We start from the raw sequence: 20,252 nt of genomic DNA, 5'->3' as shown, positions 1-20,252 counted from the left end.
AAGAGACCTCATGGGACATCCAGTCCAACCCCATTCTGCCAAGAAGCAGGAATATTGCATTCAAAGCACCCCTGACAGATGGCCATCCAGCCTCTGTTTAAAAGCTTCCAAAGAAAAGAACCTTCACCACACTCCAGGGCAGAGAGTTCCACTGCTGAACAGCTTTCACAACAAATTAATAATATTAATAATAATAATAATAACAACAACAACAAAACAACAACAGTATTTTTGTGTTAGAATAATAATAATAATAATAGTAATAGTAATAATAGTAATAGTAATGTATTGTCGAAGGCTTTCATGGCCGGAATCACTCAGTTCTTGTGGGTTTTTTCGGGCTATATGGCCATGTTCTAGAGGCATTTCTCCTGACGTTTCGCCTGCATCTATGGCAAGCATCCTCAGAGGTAGAGGTCTGTTGGAATTAGGACAATGGGTTTATATATCTGTGGAATGGCTGGGGTGGGGCAAGGAGCTCTTCCCTGCTGCAGTTAGGTGTGAATGTTTAGCTAATCACCTTCATTAGCATTTGAAGGCCTGCCTGAACCTGGGAAATCTGTTGCTGGGAGGTGTTAATCTGTGCCTGGTTTCTTCCTCTCTGTTGTTTAGCTGTTATAATTTTAGAGTTCTTTAATACTGGTAGCCAGATTTTGTTCATTTTCATGGTCTCTTCCTTTCTGTTGAAATTGTCCACATAGTAATAGTAATAATAGTAATAGTAATAATAGTAATAGTAATAATAATAATAGTATAAGGACTCTGGTAGAAGCTAGTCATGATGGTCCCAGTGATGATCAGCACACTGGGTGCAGTCCCTAAAGACCTTGGCCTGCACTTAAACACAATCGGCACTGACAAAATTAACATCTGTCAGTTCCAAAAGGCCACCTTACTGGAATCTGCACACATTGTTCTCCGATACATCACACAGTCCTAGGCACTTGGGAAGTGTCCAACGTGTGATCCAATACAACAGCCAGCAGAGTGATCTTGTCTACTGTGAACTCACCTTATTGTGTTTCAGATAACAACAACAACAACAACAATGTTAAGCTTATGTTGAAGTCTTCTCTTTAGTATCAGAGATATAAGTAAACCAGATGTGAAAATAATGCCTCACAAGCCGTTCCTCATCCTTTGTTTCAGATTGTCATTAAGCCTAGTTCTCTGAGTCGCATGAAAACCATCTTCACGCAAGAAATTTTCACGGAACAGGTAACTGGCCAGACGAGGGCTGCTCTTCTCCCTTTCTGATCTTCCTCCCAATTTTATGAGCGTGGTCCGGGCATAGGCTGTAATATAAGTAAATAGTAGTTAGGTGGTGAGTTAAGATGTTGAATTTCCGACATGAGGAATCTCTTTTCTCGCAGGTGGTCACGGCCCATGCCGTCCGGGTGGCCGTCACCAGCAACTTGAGCGCCAACATCACGGGATTCCTGCCCATCCACTGCATTTACCAGCTTCTCAGGAGCCGGTCGTTCACCAAACACAAAGTCTCCATCAAGGTGGGTCCTTCAGGTGGAAAACTCTCCCAGAAAACAGGAAATGTCTTTGGCATCTCTCGATGGAGCTTGGAGAGACGTATCTGAAACCACTGACCGGTGGGGCTCAAGAGGTGCAAGGATTTGGTTTTAGATGGAGAGAGACCATATTGATAAAGTCTTGTGTTATATGTATTTCAATAAGATAATATACTTTATTTATATTCTCCTCTATCTCCCTTAGTAGATTACAGAATGCAGTTTTCCCTCACTTATCGGGTGTTACATTCCACCCGCGAAAAGTTAAAATCCGCAAAGTAGGCACGCTATTTTTATTTTATACATTATTTTAGTAGTAATACACTATTTTAAGTCTTTATGAACCCTCCCCACACACTTATACACTACATAATCCAGTAATCGACCCATGAATGACTCCGAAAGCCTTTAGAATTTACCACAGCTTGCCAGTCGAAAGGTTGGCAGTTCAAAGCCCGGGTCAAGGTGAGCACCTGACTTTCAGCCCAGCTTGCTGTCCACCTAAACAGTTCGGAAACTGCTGTGAGCTATGAATAGAGAAATAATGCACCGCTTAAGCAGGGAGATATTTTGCGACAGCATAAAGAAAATACCAGAAAAATGCTAGCAATCAAAGGAAGGAGGAAGTCTGTGATCAAGGCTCTACGTCAGTGTTTCTCAACCTGGGGGTCGGGACACTTGGGAGGGTTGTGAGGGGGTGACAGAGGGGTCACCAAAGACTGTCAGAAAACACAGTATTTTCTGTTGGTCATGGGGGTTCTGTGTGGGAAGTTTGGCCCAATTCTATCGTTGGTGGGGTTCTGAATGCTCTTTGATTGTAGGTGAACTATAAATCCCAAGAACGACAACTCCCAAATGTCAAGATCTATTTTCCCCAAACTCCACCAGTGTTAAAATTTGGGCATATTAAGTATTTGTGCCAAGTTTTGTCCAGATCCATCATTGTCTGAGTCCACACTGCTCTCTGGATGTAGGCGAACTACAACTCCAGAAATCAAAGTCAGTGGCCACCAAACCCTTCCAATATTTTCTATTGGTCGTGGGAGTTCTGTGTGCCAAATCGGGCTCAATTCCATCATTGGTGGAGTTCAGAATGCTCTTTGATTATAGGTGAACTATAAACCCCAGCACCTACAACTCCCAAATGACAAAATAAAAAAACACCAGTATTCAGATTTGTGCGTATCGGGTCCAGTGAATGAAAATACATCCTGCATTTCAGATATTTACATGACGATTCAAAACAGGAACAAAATGACAGTTGTGAAGTAGCAACAAAAACAATGTTATGGTTGGGGGTCACCACTAGCTCTCTGAGAGCAGGGATTTAACTAATTTGCAACGCCATAAAACCTTCCAGCAGCTTGCAGAAGAACGAGGAAGTACTCCATCAAATAAATAAATATTGACATGACGATTCCTAACAGTAGCAAAATGACAGTTATGAAGTAGCAACAAAAATAATGTTATAGTTGGGGGTCACCACAACATGAGGAACTGGAATAAGGGGTCGCGGCATTAGGAAGGTTGAGAAACACTGCTCTTCGTCATAGAGCGACAGCACCCCCTGTGGCCGGAATCGAGCACAACCTCCAGGACGCCGAAGTTGGGGAAACATGCCACCATAATACCTCTACCTGTTGTCTGTCCAGCTTTGCATTCCCAGGGCATGGAGATCCTGGTCTCAGCTGCTGACACAAAGAAGGGAGAGATGGGACTTCCTCCTCGTCCATGAATTGAAACTTTGTTTCTCTGTTTTGAAGGACTGGATTTATCGGCAGCTGTGCGAAACCACCACGCCGCTCCATCCGCAGCTGCTGCCGCTCATTGACGTCTACATCAACTCCGTCCTTACGCCGGCCTCCAAGTCTAACCCAGAGGCCACCAACCAGCCTATCACAGAGCAGGAAATCCTGAATGTTTTTGAAGGATTAATGGGGGTAAGTGTGCACATCCATCTAGATCAGGCATGGGTAAGCTTTGCCTTCCTGTGTTAAGAGATTAAGTTCATCTCATTTATTTCCCATTCTCGATACCAGGCATGAAGAAACTCTGATAGGCTATTCGGAATTGTGGGAGTTGGAGTCCAAAACATCTAGAGGGACGAAGTTTGCCCATGTCTGATCTAGAGAGTTAAATATCAATGTAAATATTGACACCCTTTCTTTCTTGCACACCAAGTCTTCTCATGATCTCCTTTTCTCATTTGCAGGGAGGAGAGAATGCCCGCCTGAGCCAGCGTTACGGCATCACAGCCCAGCTTCTGGTCCTGTATTATGTCCTGTCTTACGAAGAAGCCATCCTGGCCAGTTCGAAGTCTCTGGGTAGGGCAGAGTCTAGACAGTATAAACAAAGAGCGAGAGGAATATTCCCTTCTCCAGATGTTTTGGCCTTTAGCTCCCAGAGTGAACATCTGGATCCCTCCACTCCTGACCTCATTACTTTCCCTCTTTTTTGTGTATGTATCTGTGCATATCTATCTGACGGAATGTAGTTGGTGATTATTATGATATGAGCCCCATATCTGTGGGGATACTGGGTTGCTGTAAGTTTTTCGGGCTGCACGGACATGTTCCAGAAGCATTCTCTCCTGACATTTTGCCCACATCTATGGCAGGCATCCTCAGAGGTTGTGAGGTCCTCACATTTCGCCTGCATATGTGGCAGGCAACCTCACAACCTCTGAGGATGCTGCCATAGATGCAGGCGAAACGTCAGGAGAGAATGCTTCTGGAACATGGTCATATAGCCCGAAAAACCTACAACAACCCAGTGATTCCGGCCCTGAAAGCCTTCGACAATACAGAGATAATTTCCTTTGAGTTAATCCAGTTTCTGATCAGGAAACGTTGACAGATGCAAACATTTCTCTCATTAGTGTCACAGTTCTTATCGATGTCAGCAGTTTACTGTTTCAGTTCTCATTAGCAACTTTTAATTACATTTAATGATTTAGAATGGTGTCTTCAAAATTATTAGCTCTCACTCATTCATCTTTCATGCAATTCCATTCAAACCATAGGTAAGATTAGTAAGATGAAGGTTTCCCCTTGACTTTAAGCCTACTCATGTCCGACTCTGAGAAGGTTGGTGCTCATCTCCATTTCTAAGCCGAAGAGCTGGCATTGTCCGTAGACACCTCTAAGGTCATGTGGCCGGCATGATAATACATAATAATATTGTAATATAGTAATAAGATAAAGCTTTCCCCTTTACATTAAGTCCAGTCGTGTCCGACTCTGGAGGATGGTGCTCATCTCCATTTCTAAGCCGAAGAGCCGGCATTGTCCTTAGACACCTCCAAGGTCATGTGGCCGACATGACTGCATGGAGCACCCTTACCTTCCTGCTGGAGCAGTACCTATTGATCTACTCATATTTGCATGTTTTCCAACTGCTTGGTTGGCAGAAGCTGGGGCTAACAGCGGGAGCTCACCTCGCTCCCTGGATTCAAACCTGTGACCTTTCAGTCAGCAGCTCAGCAGTTTAACCCACTGCGCCACCATGGTCTCCAAACCATATAATATTACTAATAATATTAGAATATAATGTTATAATACAATATAGTAATATATAATACTGATATTGTACTATACTAATAATATATTTTATGTGTGTGTGTATGTACGTGTGTTTTTATGTATGTGTATGTATATATCTTGTAAGCTGCTCTGAGTCCCCTTCGGGGTGAGAAAGGCGGCATATGAATGTTGTAAATACATAATAATCAATGAGTCACCACCTCTTTTTTTTGCAGCTGCCATGCAGAGGAAACCCAAGTCTTACTCTCCGGCCTTGATGGATCAGATCCCGATCAAATACCTGATCCGACAGGCTCAAGGGCTCCAGCAGGAATTGGGAGGTAACTAGATGGGATTTAAGAAAAAGCAGGCGTATAGTTATGGTATATGAGTGCTAAGGGGAGAAAATGGCATTGCATGTTTGCTTGTATGATCGGTTTCTGTCATGAGTGGTCATGTCGGTGCCTGTTATTTGGGTGGTGCGGAAGTGTCCGTCGGTCTCTCAGACCCATGTTCCTGGTTCTCGCAGGCTTGCACTCGGCGCTGCTGCGTCTCCTAGCCACCAACTACCCTCACCTCTGCATTGTGGACGACTGGATCTGCGAGGAGCACATCACGGGCACCGACGCCTTGCTGCGCAGGATGCTTCTGACCCATGCTGCCAAAAAACACTCTCCCAAGCAGCTTCAGGAAGGTAGGTCTCCTTTCCTTGAGCTTTTCTGTCTGCCCAGCTCGGCCTCGGAAAGGATGGGAACATAAAATCCAATGTGGGCGGACGTTCTCCGTTTCGTTCCCCCTTTGACAATGGGCGGGCTACATATAATGACTAAAAGAGAGACTAATTAAAACTAATTAAAACTCGGGTGAAATAAAAAGAGACAGATTATTTGCGGAGGAGGGCTCATTATAGCGGGGGTTCTGGAATTAAGCTTTCCCACAAAGGAGGGGGGAGGGGACAACATATCCTCCAATGACAGAACATTAAGGCTAAGCACTAGTGTGGGATTGTTTACCTACTCTCCAAAGGCGCAGCAAAAGAGCCAGGTTTTAAGGTCCTTTTTAATGGTTTCTAGGGTAGGGGAATGAACAATAATCCCTGACCTGACCAAACCATGTATCAAAATGCCCTCGTAAGCACTTTACTTTACCTGCTAGTGCAATTAAACCATATTTTCGTCCCCTGGATCCCCTTTATATTGCTCTCTCACCCAGTGTTTTTAAACTTTTAATTTTTGCAATCAGCGCTGCCCACTGTGATCCACTTTCTGTGTTCAAAGATTGTGATTTTTTATTGTCTGATGTATTTTTATACTGTTTCTTGTATTTTATTTTATTTCTTTATATTTTATTGTTGTATACTTATGTGTATATTTGCATTGTTATATTGCTGGGCTTGGCCTTATGTAAGCCGCCCTGAGTCCCCGGGGTATAAAGTATTATTATTATTATTATTATTATTATTATTAATGTTGGGTGTAACGATTTCACCAATTTGTAAAGAGTTTGTAAAGAAGCCATCACTTTGTAAGCGTTTATTAATTTGATAGCGTAGCTAATAGCTAGTGATGTTGACTTGATCTTTCTTTAATATGACTTAACTTGGAAAGGAATTGTAACAGAGACAGGGCTTTAGGAAAATGAGTAACAAGTTTATTGAAATGTATAAGGAGCTTGATGGTTTCAATGTTTCTTAACTCTTAGAGGCACATATCTTCATAGGTTACATTTATAACATTTCTTAAACAACTCTGGAAAGGACTCTTCCTTCCACTAAACAGGTTATTTTTATTTTTATTCAAACTGTGTTTCTTTCCTTAATAGGTTACTTCAGTTACAAGCTTATTCTTTCTTTGTGATGTTTCTGTTGCAATAGAGATTCTCGCTGGGTTTCTCTCACCCTTTCTCTCATATACTAACTATTAATATAAATAAGTCAACTCGACTTATTTAAACTACTCAGGCTAAAAGCCAAAACCTTCCTGGTTCTTACTACTATAGAATCAGCCAGTCCTACAGTTCACAGACTGTAGACTAACTTACTGGTTCTCAACACACACTAGAACCAGGCTCTCCTGTAGTTCGCTGACTACAGACTAACTGCTTCAAAATTGCTGCCCTGCCAAGTGGCAGTCGTCTCCGCCCCTGTTTCCATGGTAACCCAGCTCAACATGAGCTGAGCTGGCTACTATCCCCCTTAGTTATGCAACTTTAAATACCCTTTAAACATCTATCTATAATTATACATAACTGCAAGCTAAAAATTTACACTTTACCACATTGGGTCTGTGTGCCAGCAAAGCCAATAGCAAGAGGATGCTGAAAGCTGCAGTCCAAAGATTCTCCTTTTCCTGATTCAATCTCAACTGTCTCCCCCCCCCCCTCCCCACTCCAAATGCTTAGCGTTTTCAGCCCTGCAGGGAAATCACACCCAGGTCCTGCAGATCCTGGAGCATTTGACCCTCCTCTCCACCGGAGAGCTGATCCCTTACGCCGAGGCCTTGACTGCGAACATGAACCAGCTGCTCTTCCCCGGCATCCCTCGGAGAATCCTTCAGACCGTCAACAGGCTGTGGATGGCGTTGAACACCGTCATGCCGCGAAGGTAGTTACCAATAGCGGCCCTTGTTTTCTGGAAACAACAGGATAATTCCACACAGGTCAACATCTCGAAATACGTGTGTGTGTGTGTGTGTGTGTATATATATATATATATATATATATATATATATAATATATTGTATATACATATAATATTTATAATATTATAATGTAATGCAATATAATGCTACTACTAATAATATATTATAATTATATATTTATATTAAATGTAATATTACTAATAATATTACAATATAATGGGTGGTTAAAGATAGACTTTTATTTTACTCTATTGCATTTATTATTTTACTCTATTAATTATTATTACATTTATTATTTTACTATATTTTACTATATAAAATATAATATATTGGATATACATATAATATTTATATTATTATAATGTAATACAATACTACTAATAATAATAATATGATATTATAATTATATATTTATATTACATATAATCTATATAAATAAAAATGTAATGTTCGTTTATAGAATTAACATAACTGAAAAACCACTCAACGAATTGATATGAAATGCGGACACTACACCCCTAACAGACGAATGAGTGACCATCACTCATAAAATCACCCCCCAAAAGTGTGGAAAGGACTTTAACCCCCTCCCCCAAAGCTAAATGTTGAAAAACTAAATGACAATACAGAAAAAAGGGAAGGAAAAGGGAGGGAAGGAAGGGGAGAAGGAAAATAAGAAAGAAAGAGATAAAGACGTAGGGAGAGAGAGAAGGAAGGAAAGAGAGAAGGAAGGAAGGAAAGAGGTAGAAAAAGAATTAAGGAGAAGGAAAAGAAAAAGGGGGAAAGAAGGGAAAGAAGTAGAGAAGGAAGTAAGGAGAGGAAGAAAAAAAATAAGGGAAGGAAAGAAAGAGGGAGCGAAGGAAGGAGGGAAAGAAGGAGAGAAAGAGGCAAAGAAGGAAAGAGAGAAAGAAGGAAGGGAAGACCAAAGGAAGGAAAGAGGTAGAGAAGGAAGAAAGGAGAGGGGAAAGGGAAAAAGGGGGAGGGGAAAGAAGAAAAAGAGAGAAAGAGGTAGGGAAAGAAAGGAAGAAAGAAGGAAGGAAGGAAGGAAGGAAGGAAGGAAGGAAGGAAAGAGGTAGAGAAAGACGAGAGGAGAAGGAAAAGAAAAAGGGGGAAGAAAGGAAAGAGGTAGAGAAGGAAGGAAGGAGAGAAGGAAAGAAAATAAGGGAAGGATAGAAAGAGGAGCGAAAGAAGGATAGAAAGAGGCAAAGAAGGAAAGAGAGAAAGAAGGAAGAGAAGACAAAAGGAAGGAAAGAGGTAGAGAAGGAAGAAAGGAGAGGGAAAAGGGGAAAAAAGGGGAGGGGAAAGAAGAAAAAGAGAAAGAGGTAGGGAAAGAAAGAAAGAGAAGGAAGGACGGAAAGAGGTAGAGAAAAAAGAAAGGAGAAGGAAAAGAAAAAGGGGGGAAGAAAGGAAAGAAGTAGAGAAGGAAGGAGGGAAAGAAGGAGAGAAAGGCAGAGAAGGAAAGAGAGAAAGAAGGAAGAGAAGGCAAAAGAAAGGAAAGATGTAGAGAAGGAAAGAAGGAGAGGGAAAAAGGGAAAGAAAAAGAGAGGGGAAGGAAGGAAAGAGCGAGGGAAAGAAGGAGAGAAAGAAAGGAGAGAAAGAGGGAGGGAATGTTGACCACAGCAATGTGTGGTTGGTACAGCTAGTATTACTACTAATATTACAATATAATGGTATAATGCAATATAGTAATATATAATACTGATATTGTACTATGCTAATAATATAATATATTGTATGTAAATATATCTTGTAAGCCGCTCTCAGTTCCCTTTGGGTTGAGAAGGGCAACATATAAATGCCACAAATAAATAAATAGATAAATAAATAAATAAGTGTAACACAGATTGGAGCAAGACATTTTGGGTGGTTAAAGATAGACTTTTATTTTACTCTATTATTGCATTTATTATTTTACTCTATTAATTATTATTACATTTATTATTTTACTATATTTTTACTATATTTTTACTATATCAAATATAATATATTGGATATACATATAATGTTTATAATATTATAATGTAATGCAATATAATATGACTATTAATATGATATTATAATTATATATTTATATTACATGTAATATTACTAATAATATTACAATATAATGGTATAATACAATATAGTAATATATAATACTGATATTGTACTATGCTAATAATACAATATATTGTATGATTGTGTGTGTGTGTGTGTACTGTGCTAATAATAAAATATATTGTATGTATATATATCTTGTAAGCCACTCTGAGTCCCCTTCAGGGTGAGAAGGGGGGCATAGAAATGTTGTAAATAAATAAATATATTTTTGCATAGGTTGTGGGTCATGACCGTCAATGCCTTGCAGCCAACCAACAAGATGATCCGGCAGCAAAAGTACACACAGAAGGACTTGATGATCGACCCTCTCATTGTGTTAAGGTGTGATCAGCGTGTCCACAGGTAAGCAGCCTTCTCCCAACTGTGGTGATGACCGCTTGTTCTGTCTGATGTTGGGTTTTATTGCATTTCAGTTCTGTTTTGCTTCTTCGTCAGGGCAGTTAATAGATTGTGAAAATTGCCCAGCTCCAAGTAATGAATGAGTTAAAACCTTTGGGATGTTATGAAGTTCATGTAGAACAGACAGGGGAATTCCAGACAAGAATCAAGCAGGACTAGTTCACACCTCCCAACAAAGGACTCCCTCAAGTAGCAATCAACCCAACTTTGAAGCTGCAAGGCCGTTCAATGCTGATCAAGCTGACCAATTGCAACATTCACACACATATATATTGTTGAAGGCTTTTATGACCAGAATCACTGTATTGCTGTAAGTTTTTCGGGCTGTATGGCCATATTCCAGAAGCATTCTCTTTTGATGTTTCGCCTGCATCTACGGCAGGCATCCTCAGAGGTTGTGAGTGTTGGAAACTAGCAAAATGGAGTTTATATATCTTTGGAATAATGTCCAGCGTGGGAGGAAGAACTCTTGTCTGTTTGAGGCAAGTGTAAATGTTGCCATTGGCCGCCTTGTCATCAGTATGTTTTTGGACTTAGCCGTTTGCTTTAGATCTCAGTGGAGGTGGATCTCCATGAACATCTGGAGACCCCCTTTTGAAAAACACTGGTCAAGGAAAGGCATGACCTTGTTAGAAGTCAACCCTTGGAAAAAGTGAGGTTCACAAGCCATCATGTAATGGCACACAGGTAACTCAGCTGTTAAACTGATAAACCATGTCTTCGAACTGCCAGGGGCAAAGACATGCCACTTCACCAAAAACATATATTTGGCTAGCAAAGTTTTGAAATTGGGTTGGTGAAAGGTTTTCGGGCTGTAAGGCCGTGTTCCAGAAGCATTCTCTCCTAACATTTCGCCCGCATCTACGGCAGGCATCCTCAGAGGTTGTGAGGTCTGTTGGAACTAGGAAAAAGGGTTTATATATCTGTGGAATTATGTCCAGGGTGGGAGAAAGAACTCTTGTTTGTCGGAGATAGGTGTAAATGTTTCAATTGGCCACCTTAGTTAGCATTTAATGACCCAGCAGTTTTCAAGGTCTGGCTTCTTAGTGCCTGGGGGAATCCTTTGTTGGGAGGTGATTAGCTGTCCCTGATTTTTTTCTTGTCTGGAGTTCCCCTGTTTTTGAGTGTTGCTCTTTATTTACTGTCTGGTTTTAGAGTTTTTAAATACTGGTAGCCAGATTTTGTTCGTTTTCATGGTTTCTTCCGTTCTGTTGAAATTGTCCACACGCTTGTGTATTTCAATGCAAGATGTCGCAATAGACAAGGAGGCTGGACACTGAATTAATGAGCTGATAAACAGTTTGGTATAAATATAGCAGACACCATCGTTCTGTCTCTTTGCATCGTGAACAAGAAGTATGTAAGTTTCAATCTGTTGTAACTAAGGCAGTGATGTAAATAAAAGATTAGAGCCGCTCGTTGAAGCAGAAATCATAGCTGAAGTCAGTTAATTGGATGATAAGAAGCAAGTTGACCAGCTGATTGCCTTGATATGTTCTCCTGCCTGTTGCCCCGTGTCCCCAGGTGCCCCCCTCTGATGGATATCACCCTCCACATGCTGAACGGCTACCTACTGGCCTCCAAAGCCTTCTTGAGTGCCCACCTCAAGGAAACGGCCGATCAGGACATCCGGCCGTCTCAAAACAATGTCATGGGCTTGGAAGCTCCTGAAGTCACCAGGGAAGAACTGAAAAACGCACTGCTGGCGGCCCAGGTAATTCTATAATATAAATGGGTTCCTGAATGAAATGCATACAACAAAAATACCACTTGTATAACATAAACAATAATATAATTCAACAACAGTATATAAACATGCTGCACTGTTAACCTCACAGCAACAACAAACAATATGGTGCAAATTTGTAGTACAGTTGTATCTTCTTATAAGTAGCTTGTGGATCAGCCGACCACGACCGGTTTTGGCCTACCTCAGGCCTTCCTCTGGTGGACTGAAATTAATGTACAAATCAATGTTTTACTCCAGTAGCATACATATAGAACATCTGTATCATTAAATATCATAAGTTACAACACATTTAAGTACTTGCAAAGTTATACACTTGAACAAATTCTCCTCAGGGGATACAGATATTTTTGAGTCAGTGGTGTCTACATCAAAGAAACGAAATGTGGCTATGAGAGTTTGAAAATTACTATGTTGAAAATGATTATATTGTAGAAATACTTAATATTCAAGTATTTTACACATTAAGAAATTAGTAAAGTTTTCATACTTGTTATTGCATCAATATTTGTTGAACATATCCATTAAATACCATAAGTTACAACACATTTGAATACTTACAAAATTATACACTTGAATGTTTGTTCTCCTCAGGAAATACTTTTTTTCCCCAGTGGTATCTACATAAAAGGAACGAAATGTGGTTATGAGAGTTTGAAAATTGCTATGTTAAGAATGATTATTTTGTAGATATATTAAAGTATTTTACACATTAAGAGGGTACTCACATGATACTCGGCTCTAAGTTGAGTTCTGGCTGCGAGTATGGAAAAGATCTGTGGGTTCTCTCTATTTAAAGGGAAAAGAACTACTTCAGGTGAAAAAGGGGAAGCTCAGTTAGAGCCATAGGAGCAAGGGTTGTGAACAGCAACAGGTAATTCGACAGGAGCATCTCTCCCCAAAAAACCCCAAAAAAAGAGCTTAACGATTGGGCAGGTCTCTCAAAAGTTTAGGTGCCTTTTCTTTTTGAATTTTTTTCCATAGTGATTCGTAATTGTTTTCTTCCTAATTTTGTGTTGCTTTGGGTTATCATCACCCCTAGATATTTTATTTTCCATTTTTATGTCAGATACTTTTTGTTTTGTTTTGCCATCAATATTTTTCACTAACATTTTGGGTTTTTGCTTGTTTAAATTGAATCCTGCCAATTTTCCGAAGGCTTCTATTTTATTGAGCCATAAATTAATATTGTTTAGAGGATTTTCTATGATACAGACCGCATCGTCGGCATATACTCTTAATTTATATTGTTGTTTCAATATCTTCAGACCTTCAAGGTTTTTGTCATAGTTTATGTTTCTCACCAGGGTTTTCATTATGAAAATAAACAGAAGAGGCGTTAAGGGACATCTGTGGCAACTCAGAGTAAGCTTCGCCTTGCTCCCAAACACCACCACACAAGAGCTGTAGAATTTGTAGTTTATTGAGGAAAAATCCAAGTCAAAATATAGAATAAGCAATTCAAAGTTCCAAAGACATAGGTTAAATGCAGAATACAGTTCCAAAGATCTTTAGGTAAAGACAAAAGACATAATCCTTTAAGCGAAGGTCAAAACAGAGTCCATGGTAAAAACAGTGAAACACAAGCCCCAAGAATCTCGATGCAGGAAGGCCAAAGCGTGCTGCTTTAAAGCCAAGGTTATTCCATGAAATTTTCAGGCTAACAAGCCACATTGAACTGACACTTTCCCTTCGTTAACTAGAAGCCTAAATACCTTTTGCTAACATGAAAACATTATGCTGTCACCAACATGAAAGCATTGCGATGACCTTTCCCCGAGCTGGCTTCTCTTCTGCTTGCTAGGCATGAACTCCTCCTGACCCGCAAATCAAGGCGTGCTTGCTGGGTCAGGTCACTATCAAGGCTTTCTGCACTATCACTATCACCGTGGGAAGGCAAAGGCCTCTCCACCAGTTAGTTATCTAGTTCATTGGCATTCCTTTCTTCTGAGAACTGCTTTGTTGACTCTCCAGCTGCACTATCTGCACTGTCTATTGGAGCCTCAGAAAAAGACATAGGAACAGGCCCAAGAATCTGTGGCACAGAAAAAGAGCCAGGAATCCGAATCCCATCATCCTCATCATCAGAGAACATCTCAGGCCCAGAATCACGCTGAACCACAACAGCATCCTTGTTGGGTTCCTCTGCTAATTTTGATGAGTTTTCTAATTTCTTGATCATTGATTATTAGTGTAGCTTCTTGTTTTGTGTAAATAGCTTCTACCGCATTTCTGAATTTATGTCCTATATCCAATTCTTTTAATAATAATTTTAGGTCGTCCCAATTGATTTTGTCAAAGGCTTTTTCGGCATCGACAAATAGTAGGGCTGTTTTTTGTTATGTTTTTTATAATATTCTATTATGTCTATTAGAATTCTTGTATATAATTATAATATATGTTTTGTAAGGCGAGTGGGCTTATTAACAAAAGACGCTCCTCATAAATGTACAGAAGAGTATCTTATTAGCAGCCGTGTGACTCAGCACCAGTAGACCAAAACGATAAAAAAGATCAAAAACACACAGACCAAAATAATATGGTTGCACAATTTACAAGAACTATGTTTCCATAATACAAGTAAAGCTCTTCATATGGATTGTCAAAGGCTTTCACGGCCAGTATCACTGGGTTGTTGTGTGTTTTCAGAGCTGTCTGGCCATGTTCCAGAAGCATTCTCTCCTGATGTTTTGCCTGCAACTGTGGCTGACATAAAGTTCTTTATACTTCCTTCTTTGCTTCCACGCTGGGCTTCTTTCTCATGTAAATAAACATCTGTCTCCCCAGCTTCCTAATCCACCTCTCAAATGGGCTTGTTTTCCTCTCTGCTGCCCAGGACAGTGCTGCGGTCCAGATCCTCTTGGAGATCTGCTTGCCCATGGAGGAGGAGAAGCCCCTCGATGGTGGCTCTGGCCGGATGCTGAAGAGCAACTCGGGGACTGTGGGCTCCAAAAGGCACCTCAAGGAAGAGGAGCAGGAGGAGGACGAGGGGCCTCGGGAAGGAGAGAGCCTTCTGTCCAACCAGCGCGAGGTGCAGTGCCTCATTTGCTGCCTCCTGCACCAGATGTTCATTGCAGACCCCAACATCGCCAAGTTGGTCCACTTCCAGGTACGCTCACGGTGCTTCTCCTGCAATAAGCATCAGGGCTTGTTGCAGTTCGGTTAGGAATGGTGGGAGTTGAAGTCCAAAACACCTGGAGGGCCCAAGTTCACCCATGTCTGCCATAGAGTCTCACTGGAGGACATAGAGATTCCCAGAGAACCAAATTAATCTGCGATCCTTCCCTCTCCTTGAATTGATCTATAATTAATATTATAATGTAAGCAATATAAAACTAATAATAATAATACAATATAATAAATATATATTTTACATCACATAAAATATATCAATATAATGGTATAGTATAATATAGTAATATTTAATACTGATATTGTGCTATGCTAATAATATAATATATTGCATGTATATATATCTTGTAAGCCGCTCTGAGTCCCCTTCGAGGTGAGAAGGGCGGTATATAAATGCCGTAAATAAATATATTTTTTTGTCCCAACAGGGTTACCCGTGTGAGCTGCTTCCCCTGACCGTGGCGGGCATCCCCTCGATGCACATTTGCCTGGACTTCATCCCGGAGCTGATTGCTCAACCTGAACTGGAAAAACAGGTATTAAAAGCCCCTTCAGTTGCAAGTTTCAAACCAAATAATAATAATAATTTGGAAACAATAAATTATTATTATTATTATTATTATTATTATTATTATTATTATTTGGAAACAATCTGTCAACTGCAAAAGGCCACCTGACTTGGATCTGCGCACATCATTCGAAAATACATCACACAGTCCTAGACACTTGGGAAGGGTTCGACTTATGATTTTGTGATACGAAATCCAGCATATAGATCTCCTTTGCTGTGACGTATTGTGCTTTTGTGTCATTAAAATAATAATAATAATAATAATAATAATAATAATAATAATAATAATAATAATCTAGCACAGTGGTTCTCAACCCTCATAATGCCGGGACCCCTTAATACAGTTCCTCATGTTGTGGTGACCCCCAACCATTAAATTATTTTCATTGCTACTCATAATTGTAATTTTGCTACTGTTATGAATTGTTATGTAAATATCTGATATGCATGATGGTTCTCATTCACTGGACCAAATTTGAATACTGGTGGAGTTGGGATGGGAGGATTGATTTTGTCATTTGGGAGTTGTAGTTCCTTGGATTTATAGTTCACCTACAATCAAAGAGCATTCTGAACTCCACCAAGAATGGAATTGAACCAAACTTCCCACACAGAACTCCCAGGACCAACAGAAAATACTGGAAGGGTTTAGTGGGTATTGACCTTGAGTTTGGGAGTTGTAGTTCACCTACATCTAGAGAGTACTGTGGACTTAAACAATGGTAGATCTGGACCAAACTTGACACGAATACTCAATATGCCCAAATGTGAACACTGGTGGAGTCTGGGAAAAATAGACCAAGGTTTGGTCCATTTGGGAGTTGTAGTTGCTGGGATTTATAGTTCACCTACAACCAAAGAACATTCTGAAGCCCACCAATGATAGAATTAGGCCAAACTTCCCACACAGAACTCCCATGACCAACAGAAAATACAGTCTGTGATGGTCTTTGGTGACCCCTCTGACACCCCCTCGCGACCCCCTCCAGGGGTCCCGACCCCCAGGTTGAGAACCACTGATCTAGCATATATACCTTGTTTGCTGTGATATATGTGCTTTTGTATAACGATGATGATGATAATAATAATATTTTTATTATTATATTATTATTATATGTATTGTCGAAGGCTTTCATGGCCGGAATCACTGGGTTGTTGTAGGTTTTTCCGGGCTATATGGCCATGTTCTAGAGGCATTTTCTCCTGACGTTTCGCCTGCATCTATGGCAAGCATCCTCAGAGGTAGTGAGGTCTGTTAGAAGTAGGAAAAACTCCAAAATTACAACAGCAAAACAACAGAGAGTAAACAATCAGGCACATCAAATCACTCTCAACAAAAGATTCCCCCCAGGCACTTTCAAGCCATTGAATGCTAATCAAGGTGGTCAGTTGAAACATTCACACCTAGCTGCAGCAGACAAGAGTCCTTTGTCCCACCCTGGTCATTCCACAGATATATAAACCCTTTTTCCTACTTCCAACAGACCTCACTACCTCTGAGGATGCTTGCCATAGATGCAGGCGAAACGTCAGGAGAAAATGCCTCTAGAACATGGCCATATAGCCCAAAAAACCCTACAACAACCCATTATTATTATATTATAATATAATAATATTATAATATAATAATGTCTCCCATTCTGTTTCCTCTCACCTTCCAGATTTTCGCCATCCAGCTGCTCTCCTACCTATGCATTCAGTACGCTCTGCCGAAATCTCTCAGCGTGGCACGTTTAGCCATCAATGTGATGGGGACGCTGCTAACAGGTAAGATTGGCAGTTCAAACAACGGGTTGGGGTGAGCTCCCTCCGTCAGTCCTAGCTTCCGACCACCTAGCAGTTTGAAAACAGTAATGTGAGTAGATCAATAGGCGGGGAAGTAAAAGGCGCCCATACGGACATGCCGGCAATTGGATCAGGAAGGCCATGAACAGCAGGCTCCTCGGCGTGGGAAAATGGAACAACAGCACCTCCCCATGGCCGAGTTGAGCACAGCTTCCAGATGCTGGAAATGGTCCTTACGAGATGTTAACATTTGAGGGGGAGTTCGGGTTTTGTCTGAATCAGTGGGAAGGGATGTGTGGCCAGCCAGTTATGGCCAAACTCCAATTCCCATCAGGCTCGGGGCAGTTCCTTAAGTCATTCCTCGTGTGACGTGATCTCTGGACCTTTTATTTTTTTGGTTGATCTTCTCTGGATGCGTTCCACTTTCTTGAGTTGCAGTGAACTGGATGCACGATTATCCCAGACAGAATCTGACCACGATTGGCACTATTACATGCCTTGGTGTACACCAGGCATGGGCCAACTTGGGCCCTCCAAGTGTTTTGGACTTCAACTCTCACTCCTCAGGACGTCTGGTTCTAATTCACTCATCACACCGTCAAAGCCATCCTACTGGCTGTTGGGAATTGTGGGAGTCGAAGTTGGCACATGTCTGGTTTACACACGATGCCTTTGTTGTTACAGGTCATTTCAAATTATTTCTTTTTTCTTGTCAGTCCTAACCGCAGCCAAACGATACGCCTTTTTCGTGCCCACCTTGCCTTGTTTGGTGCCCTTCTGCCAAGCTTTCCCTCCCCTCTACGAGGACATCATGTCCCTGCTCATTCAGATTGGGCACGTTTGTGCCTCCGACGTGGCCACGGAGACCAGAGACTTCGACCCGATCATAACGCGTAAGTGTCGGATGCGTGTGGGAATGTGCTAAGGATGGCCACGGAGGGAGCGGGAATGCCAATTTATCCCAGTATGGGTGGCAACTGTGTTGAGCGGAAACGGGAGCGAAGGAAAGAGTCAGACAGCAACTTTTCAAGTTTTTTTAATTTTTGTGGTTACCACAGTGGGTTAAACTGCCAGCTGCAGAAAATCTTGCCAACCAGAAGGTTAGCAGTTCAAACCACTGGTTGGGGTGAGCTCCCACCGTCAGCCCTATCTCCTGCTTACCTAGCAGTTCAAAAACAGTAATGTGAGTAGATCAATAGGTACTGCTTTGGCGGGGAAGTAAAAGGTGCCCATACAGACATTCTGGCAATTGGATCAGGAAGGCGTACATGTATGTATATGGTCTGTCTTTGTTGTTAATTGTATAACGGCATAGAATGTTTGCCATAGATGTATTCTGTAATCTGCTCTGAGTCCCCTTGGAGAGATAGAGCAGAATGTAAACAAAGTATATTATTATTATTATTATTATTATTATTATTTTACTGATACAAAAACACAGTATGTCACAGTAAATGAGATATATATGCTGGATATAAATTAGATAAATACGCTGGATGATTATTATTACTACTACTACTAGTATTATTATTATTATTATCATCATCATCATCATCAGTATTATTTGATACACAACAAGAAGAATACACAGCAAACAAGATCACTATATTGGCTTCCCAAATGTCTAGGACAGTGTGATATATCGGTGATTAATGCATGCAGATCCAAGTAGGGTGGCCTTTTGTAGCTGCAGATGGTAATTTTGTCAGCGTTGATTGTGTTTAAGTGCAGGCCAAGGTCTTGAGGCACTGCGTCCAGTGTGCTGATCACCACTGGGACCACCTCGACTGGCTGTTATTATTTGAAACACAACAAGATGAGTCCACAGCAGAAAAGATCACTCTGCTGGCTGTTGAATTGGATCACACGTTGGACATTTCCCAAGTGTCTAGGACTATGTGATGTATTGGCGAATGATGTGTGCAGATCCGAGTAGCAGCTGGCAGATAGTAATTTTGTCAGTGCTAATTGTGTTTAAGTGCAGGCCAAGGTCTTTAGGCACTGCACCCAGTGTGCCGATCACCACTGGGACCACCTTAACTGGCTATTATTATTGTGTTATGCTATGACATAACACAGTATGTCATAGCAAATGAGATATATATGCTGGATATAAATTAGATATATATGCTGGATTATTATTATTATTATTTGAAACACAGTAGACAAGATTACGCTATTATCATAATTATTATTTGATACACAACAAGAAGAATACATAGCAAACAAGAGCACTATGTTGGCTTCCCAAATGTCTAGGACTGGGTGATGTATTGATGAATAATGCATGCAGATCCAAGTAGGGTGGCCCTCTGCAGCTGGCAGATAGTAATTTTATCAGCGCCGATTGTGTTTAAGTGCAGGCCAAGGTCTTGAGGCACTGCACTCAATGTGCCAATCCCCATTGGGACCACCTCGACTGGCTATTATTATTATTATTATTATTATTATTATTATTATTATTTGAAACACATCAAGATGAGTCCACAGCAAACAAGATCACTATGCTGGCTTCTCAGATGTCTAGGACTGTGTGATGTATCAGTGAATAATGCATGTATATCCAAGTAGGGTGGCCTTTTGTAGCGGCAGATGGCAATTTTGTCAGCGCTGATTGTGTTTAAGTGCAGGCCAAGGTCTTGAGGCACTGCACCCAGTGTGCTGATCTCCACTGGGACCACCTTAACTGGCTATTATTATTGTTATTATTATTATTATTATTATTATTATTATTATTATCCTAACCTCATGTTTGCTGTCTCTGCTTTGCAAAACATACAAAACAATTCATCGTGGTGATCCCTAAGTGTTGTTTCGTTCCTTTCTGAATTGCCT

At 40.8% G+C, this 20,252-nt stretch overlaps 1 protein-coding gene across 2 annotated transcripts in view; it reads left to right on the top strand.

Moving 5' to 3' along the window:
• Positions 1-20,252, top strand: part of INTS2 (integrator complex subunit 2) — a 37,293-nt gene that overhangs the window by 16,215 nt on the left and 826 nt on the right. For both annotated transcript variants that reach the window (XM_060756795.2, XM_060756794.2), the window contains exons 12-24: positions 1,150-1,218; positions 1,374-1,508; positions 3,287-3,463; positions 3,736-3,847; positions 5,281-5,385; positions 5,574-5,738; positions 7,445-7,646; positions 10,000-10,125; positions 11,707-11,896; positions 14,766-15,038; positions 15,490-15,597; positions 17,294-17,399; positions 18,134-18,310. In XM_060756795.2, coding sequence (XP_060612778.2) covers positions 1,150-1,218; positions 1,374-1,508; positions 3,287-3,463; positions 3,736-3,847; positions 5,281-5,385; positions 5,574-5,738; positions 7,445-7,646; positions 10,000-10,125; positions 11,707-11,896; positions 14,766-15,038; positions 15,490-15,597; positions 17,294-17,399; positions 18,134-18,310 — 1,945 coding nt within the window. The remainder of the gene's footprint in view (positions 1-1,149; positions 1,219-1,373; positions 1,509-3,286; positions 3,464-3,735; positions 3,848-5,280; positions 5,386-5,573; positions 5,739-7,444; positions 7,647-9,999; positions 10,126-11,706; positions 11,897-14,765; positions 15,039-15,489; positions 15,598-17,293; positions 17,400-18,133; positions 18,311-20,252) is intronic.

This window comes from Anolis sagrei, chromosome 11, assembly GCF_037176765.1.
Source record: "Anolis sagrei isolate rAnoSag1 chromosome 11, rAnoSag1.mat, whole genome shotgun sequence".
Taxonomy (NCBI): domain Eukaryota; kingdom Metazoa; phylum Chordata; class Lepidosauria; order Squamata; family Dactyloidae; genus Anolis; species Anolis sagrei.
This window is presented reverse-complemented; position numbering and strand designations above follow the sequence as displayed.